Source organism: Perca fluviatilis, chromosome 6, assembly GCF_010015445.1.
Source record: "Perca fluviatilis chromosome 6, GENO_Pfluv_1.0, whole genome shotgun sequence".
Classification (NCBI taxonomy): Eukaryota; Metazoa; Chordata; class Actinopteri; order Perciformes; family Percidae; genus Perca; species Perca fluviatilis.
Window position 1 is genome coordinate 14581718 of NC_053117.1, and position 7326 is coordinate 14589043.

General features: G+C 44.6%; 1 protein-coding gene across 4 annotated transcripts in view; it reads right to left on the reverse strand.

Annotated features, from left to right (window-relative positions):
- Window positions 1-366: 366 nt before the first annotated feature.
- The window catches only part of ak8 (adenylate kinase 8), a 17059-nt gene continuing 10099 nt past the window's right edge, over window positions 367-7326 (reverse strand). For all 4 annotated transcript variants that reach the window (XM_039804331.1, XM_039804333.1, XM_039804330.1 and 1 more), the window contains 5 exons: window positions 7295-7326; window positions 6483-6621; window positions 3113-3193; window positions 2736-2865; window positions 367-602 (listed from right to left, as the gene is read on the reverse strand). The exon at window positions 7295-7326 is cut by the window's right edge and continues 58 nt beyond it. In XM_039804331.1, coding sequence (XP_039660265.1) covers window positions 513-602; window positions 2736-2865; window positions 3113-3193; window positions 6483-6621; window positions 7295-7326 — 472 coding nt within the window. In that variant the 3' untranslated portion in view covers window positions 367-512. The remainder of the gene's footprint in view (window positions 603-2735; window positions 2866-3112; window positions 3194-6482; window positions 6622-7294) is intronic.

A 7326-nucleotide genomic window follows, 5' to 3' on the forward strand; every position in this document is an offset into this window, starting at 1 on the left:
AAAACAGCTGAACTCTGAGACGTGAACGGTTTCTAAAGATAATGTTTGCCTGAGGCGACGTTCCTCCTGTGTGTGTGTGTGTGTGTGTGTGTGTGTGTGTGTGTGTGTGTGTGTGTGTGTGTGTCAGAGGTGATACTAGATATTGCATATGAGATTCATAGTGTTTGTGATAACCAGCGACAGTGAACACAGCAGCTCAGCTGTGTGTGTGTATATATATATATATATATAGGGTAGGTAGATATATGGAAGAAGGTTTTGATGAGGAATAAAAATGTGTGGAAAATAAAAGTCTCTTGTTTGATCCTTTTTCTAAACTGTCCATGCATCTGACTCTTATTTTAAAAAAAAGGACTGCACAACTGATGAAAGGAAGGAACTTGTTATTTTTATTAAAACAAACCAAGACCATTTACAAAATGATGAAGGAAAGGTTTAGAGAAGAGTGATAGCAGTCACTCCACTTCCTGTCTCCCAAAACTGTCTCTAGGTGTCTCCTGGTGTCTCCACTGTCAGTAAGCTGTCAGTCTGCTCTCCAGAGCCTCAAACACAGAGTGAGGATCCTGATCAGCATCAATATGATATGCATCTGGATACACAGACTGTACAACACACACACACACACACACACACACACACACACACACACACACACACACACACACACACACACACACACACACACACACACACACACACACACACACACACACACACAGTGAGGATGATGTCAAACAGGAGGGAATAGTGCATTTGTTGGGGACTATTTTCAGCAGCGCATTAATCCACATTTGGTGCTCTAGTTAGTATTTGTGGCAGCAGGACTATATATGTTAGCCTGGTCCTACCAAACTCTGGTCCATTTCATTTGTACAGAGAGTCTGGCCACTCTCCATTGACAAGTGTTAACTTACTTGAAGGCGAGTACTCTGTTGAAGTTTAAAACTATTGGATCTGCCCAGAGCCACTCTGGATCTGCCATAACCAATCGCTAACGTCTGCTTGTGACGTCGGCTTAGCATCGCTAGCGTTCGCCTTAGCCAACTCCTTCACCGCTAACGGAGCGAGCTGGAAAATCAAACTTTTCCCGAACCCTGTGGGGAGGAGGGCTACAACATCATGGCCACCAACCCAACTCAGCAAAGATTGTTCTTGCATGGGCTTTAACTTCTGGATATTTGGCAGCGTTTCCACAACGGACCGAACAGGCTGTGATGCACTGACAATACTTCTTTGAAAATATATTCACTGTTGGTTTGAGTCATACATGACTAATTCTAGAAGGCGTGGACCTCTGTCCACAGAGTCCACAGAGAGCTCTGTCGCCTCTCTGTCAGCACTGGAAAATTTATGCAGAATTGTCTTTTTTTTTTTTAAAACAAATATTAGTTGTGCTTGATGTGGGTGACGTTGGACGGTGATGGCATGTGGCTATAAGTCGCTCATCAGGATCGGAAAATCAACTTTCCAGTTTCCTGCCGACTCTACTAACCTCCTGCTAACCTCCTGCACACTCTGGTAGCCCGGACTAGTTAGCCAGCTGGCTGATCAGGTTTTTAAATGTATACATCAGAGTAAACACCAAGGAAAATGAGCTCAAGTTAGCAAGACCATCTCTGCGGCCATCTCATGCATACAAATTGCTCATCAGCATAGGGAAATCAACTCACCAGTCTACTGCTAACACTGCTAGCAGGGCCGGTGAAGGTTTTTCAAATGTTAACTGAGTAATCACAGAGGAAAAGGTGAAGATGGCTATTATATATCAGCTATGACCTATGGCTACAATCCTGACTACGTAGACAAGCAAGAAAATTTCTCCGTCCATCTCCATCTCTACATCAGAGGGGGCACAGATGCAAGCGTGGAGGAATTGAACAGCGACTGTTACTTTTCTGCTGGGCATCTAGCTAGGCAGTGAGCAGGCGTTGGACGGTGAGCTGGGTGGCCTCTGTGCCTGCATCGGTTTCCACCGGGATGGTGGGAGCTGTGGGGTCCTTTCACAGAGACTTGGCCAGTGCCATTCAACCGGTTGACTCTTTTTCGGTGTGCCGATCTAACGGCCACATTCTTTCTCTGCTTTATGATGACTCATGCAAATAAAATTGATTGATTGATTGATTGAGTGGTTGAACCAAGCATCAACCTCCGGTGCTGAAAAATTAAGCCAATGCAGAAGTGCCAAAAACTGCAGTTGATGGAGTGGCCACATGAGACTGGCTCCAAATGGGAGTCAATCTTCATAGACCCCCATTTAAAGATTCCCAACTTTACAGCAGAATTAAACATGTTTACAGCCTGGTTATATATTCAAGCCTAAAGTTCTGCATAAGCAGGGCTGTGAGTGACAGGGGGCTTCAATCACAGATGGCGAGCATAGACTTTATTGAGCCCGCCTTAGCACCATCCACACACCACCTCTTTACCCCTTTTTGGATTAGCCGACGTCAGGCACTGCCAAGTTGGCGGCGACCGGAGCTACTGGGAGGCGCCCACTTTGAGCTTCATTTTGGCTCTTCAGAAACCTATGAGTGACGTCACGGAGACTACGTCCATATTTTATACAGGTGGTGGTCTGAACATGAAAATCATACAGCATATCAGCAGAGTCTTACGTCAAGACTTATTCTATCTTTGTGAGAACCAGCTTGAATTCTGGACAGAAGAGTTGTTCTTCAGAGGGTTCAGGCTGTGTGTGTGTGTGTGTGTGTGTGTGTGTGTGTGTGTGTACCTACCTGCAGGGCAGCAGTGTGTATCCTGTACTGACTCAGTTTGTGTGTTACAATGTCTGTGCTGTCCTCAGGTCTGGTCTTCAGTCTGTTCTGGACCTCAGAGGTCGGAGCCGGTCGAGTCATAGCGTGGAACCTGCAGGAGGAAATATAATATATCTACAAATATATGATGTATTCACATTTATACCTTCATAACATAGTTTTATGAATTATATGTTTGTATTCAATCCACAGACAGTATTTTATTGGAAATAAATATCATCATGTCTGCTGCTTCGTTTTAGACATATTTCACCAAAATGAATCCTGAGCCAGGTTTAAATCTGTAAATAAAGCTCTGTGGGTTTAGTCAGTTAACTGGTTAAACTGGTTGCACTGACCTCTCTCCACTGACTGGATCTGTAGCTCTGAGAGTGATTCTCTCCAGACAAACATCATCTGTCAACTCCAGGAAGAAAACTCTAAGAGGAGAGTCAAACAGGGGTCATACAGGGGTCATACAGAGGTCATACAGAGGTCAAGTCAAGTCAATTTGATTGGTTCTAGGGCAGTGCCCGTTGAAAATGTGTGTTACGACCTTGTCTTTTGAGTAGTCGTTTCTTGATATATCAGTTTATTGTCTTTTGAGTAGTTAGCTGGTTGAGAAATACTGACATGCGACATTAGGGGCCGTGGAAGGCAGTTGCGCAGGTTGGTCAGAGTGATTTATGGGGAGATGATGATGATGATGGAGATTCATTGAAAAGTTTGAGGAAACAGAGGCGGAGGGCCTCAAGCGGGACCAACGCTACACCACAGACACGCTGAAGAAACCCACTGGAAGAAAGACTGTTCAGACGGAAAAGACTTTCTGGTTTTCCCGCAACCAGTCTCAGCCGTTTTCCGACCGTGACACCATGCAGCTCTGGGTGAGTCGAGCTTGACACCGTACAACCTCTTTAGAAATAGGGAAGACCTACATTCACTCAGGCAAGTTAGTCTCATCCTCACGTTAAACGTGACAAGGAGACAGGAGGGATTAGAGTAAACCTTGAGCAGCGGCGTTTTGGTGTTTAACAAGCCCGGTTAGCTTAGCCGCCCGTAACAGCGTGCCTGTTCTGAACGGGCCAATTGTTTGGCCTGCAGTATTGCTGCTAATCCTAACAACTTCACACTTGACATTGAGCTTCATTGAGTCCTGAGCAATACACCTGCCATGACATAGTTGTGTCCCCTAGCATTTGCTAACAGCTAGCTATTTGGAACCAGGCTATTTGTGGGATGAAGACACTGACAACTTTCTGCATCGGTTTTAGCCGTAATAGGAAAGACATAATTGTGGATATCTGAAATGTTTTAGTTTTTTTTTACCAGGAAGAATTGAATTACAGATATCTGCAATACATATCCAGTCTACCTATTAATTGTAAAAATGGCTTGCCATGCTCAGGATGAACGGATATTGTGTGTACTAGCCTGGTCCTACCAGACTCTGGTCCATTTCATTTGTACAGAGAGTCTGGCCACTCTCCATTGACAAGTGTTAACTTCCTTGAAGGCGGGTACTCTGTTGAAGTTTAAAACTATTGGATCTGCCCAGAGCCACTCTGGATCTGCCATAACCAATCGCTAACGTTTGGTCGTGACGTCGGCTTAGCATCGCTAGCGCTCGCCTTAGCTAACTCCTTCACCGCTAACGGAGCGAGCTGGAAAATCAAATCCTTCTCAGCCACTCCCTCTGTTCGCAGATTTGACCGGAGAAAACCTAAGAATATACCGCAAACCCAGACGGAGTACTGAAGGAAAATGAAAATTGAGCAGAAGTACGTAGGAAGGGCGGAGCCAGGCTATGTGTGTACAGAATAACCAACAGAATAAAATTACAATATAGACAATTCATATGACAAAATGATACATAGAATGTGAACATATATAAATTATAGATGCCATTCAGAAGTCATCTCCCATTCAGCAGTGGGAAAGTGCCGCTTGCCGCAGTTCTTACATTTTTCTATGGCCGGGAGGCATGTTCATGTGTTTCAAGCGGAAATAAATTCTTAGTAAACATAGGTGAACATGTCACAAGAGGCTGCAGGCGTTTTCTGGTCGCACTTCTCCAACTTCTTTCAACTTTAGTTTGGACCCACTTCGCCGCAGTTAAGAGCGGCGGCCGCAGTTTTCCATAGACATTGCATGGCAGCTCAACGCAGGCCACGCTTCGCTACTACTTGGTATGTCTTTGGCATAACTCTTTCACAGAGAGAATCCTGAATATTTAAAGACTATTTGTATTTAAAACAGTGAATGTGCAGCAGCAGGGCCATTAGAGTGAATATTTATACTGCAGCATCAAATATTTATCAGCACTCAGAACACTGTGTGTGTGTGTGTGTGTGTGTGTGTGTGTGTGTGTGTGTGTGTGTGCGTGCGTGTGTGTGTGTTTGTTTGTGTGTGTGTAGAATAGACATCATTACAAACAGACATTAGTGACCTGTCACACTGTTAAACTGTAGTTATTGTTCTGTTTTTAGGGTTATGATAGAGCTTAATGTGTAGTTTATTATCTAACAGAGCTGTAAACCTTCTGACTGTATACACGGTGACTGTAAAACAGTCTTCTGTTCATTACAGAGGCACGTGAATGTAACTTCAGTTCTGTGAGTGTGTAGTCCACAAAATCACTCTGTGTGTCTCAGAGTAAATGAATGGATGTAAACACAGTCAATGTAATTAAAGCAGGATTCATCTGTCAAGAAGGAGAACTCAGACACTGAGCTACAAATCAAAACCTGCACCACAGGTATCTACAGTGGACTCCTGTTAACACCTTCCCTTCACTTCAGCTTTAGACACCATGTGGATATCTTATCTGGATGACATCTGTAGGTGGTCTGGCCCACACTGTCATCAGATCTCAGCCTGGTGTAACTGGCACCTGTACACTGGCTCCATCTTTTAAAATCTGAGGAAGCCAGAAACTGATGCTACAAATAAGTCATTACTCTAAATCCCATACAGCAGCACCACTTCAGAAGACTCTGCAGGGACCGCGATGACACGCACAACTGAGCCCATAAAACCAAACTTCAACCTCAACCTAACCACCTTCCTTACTGGTTGTATCTCTCAGCAATTCAGTCAGTGTTCTCTGGCTCAAAATAAACCTGTGTGAGAGGTTTTAAAGCCTTCACACAGGGACAATCCCACTCTCTCTACCTCTGAAAACTTTCTCAGAATCAGCTTAAGTGACTATGTGTTCATATTTTGACTCAGTTTTAAGTTCCTCTCAGCGTTCTGACACACTGAACATTTTACAGGAAGATAGGCACACAGACAACTAGGGTAACAAAGCTGGACAGAGACAGGTAAAAAATAAACATAGAACTATTATGAACATAAAAGTAGGTGAAAAGCAGAACTAAGGAGTCTCTAGACAGCCCAATGACCAGACCCCACACCAGATCAGACCCCAAAGTCTCCAGTGATGCACCAGGGGCTCGGCTGTTAGCTCCCCCTCCAGGTCAACCTGTAGAGCTCTCCAGAGGCCAGAGCAGGAGCTGCTGCCCCCGGCAATACAGCTCACAGCTCACAAGGGAAACAAACCTTTGGACTGTGCTGTAATTCATATAAAGGCATCAGCACATTCTGGGACTCAACAACCACAACAGGCTCAACGAGATCCTGACAGGACTGTAGTAGTAGTAGTAGTAGTAGTAGTAGTAGTAGTAGTAGTAGTAGTAGAAATAGTAGTAGGAGGGATGGTAGCAGTACCTGTTGGGCTGCTGGGACTCCTGCTGGCTCTTGGCTTGCTGCAGGTCGCAGGGGAAGCCGTGAAGGATCCAGCCTCTGCAGCTGCAGTCCAGTCGGCTCAGACGTTCCTCCAGAACCTGCAGCACCAGGGAGTCTGGAACTGCAAGAGCAGGTTCATCAATAATCAATAATCAGTAATAACAAACAACAACAACAATAGTATTTAAGAAACAGCCACTCATATGTCTCCAGGCGCATGTTGGCCTACGTACAGCTTGGTGAAGCATGTTTGAGTCTGACTTCTTCAGTGGTACAACTTGTCTGGTGTAACTAACTACGTGGGTTAGTTAACATGAAAAAACAACAACAGGACACTCAGCAACATTTCCAGTATGAACATTATTATGTTTGTATCAGAGGTGGAGAACAGCAGCATCTCAGAGTGTTTCTACAGCGTAAACACTGATTATTAAACACAGCTGCTGTGATCAAACCTCTCATCTTAACACAAACACACACACACACACACACACACACACAACTGCTGTCACACGATTCACTGTGAAGGACGTTGAAGAATGAAAGCGACGGAGGAGGAGTGTGTGTGAGTGTGTTGATATGACAATGAGTTAAAAACCCCAGGGGCAGCTGGGATACAGACAGGAATCAAACTGTTTTATTTCCACTTGAAACCAATCAATCTGTAACATATACTGTGTGTGTGTGTGTGTGTGTGTATATATGTGTGTGTGTGTGTGTGTGTGTGTGTGTGTGTGTGTGTGTGTGTGTGTGTGTGTGTGTGTGTGTGTGTGTGTGTGTGTGTGCATGGTTACCTTGCCTCCCATCATCCAGGTAGGATTGGATC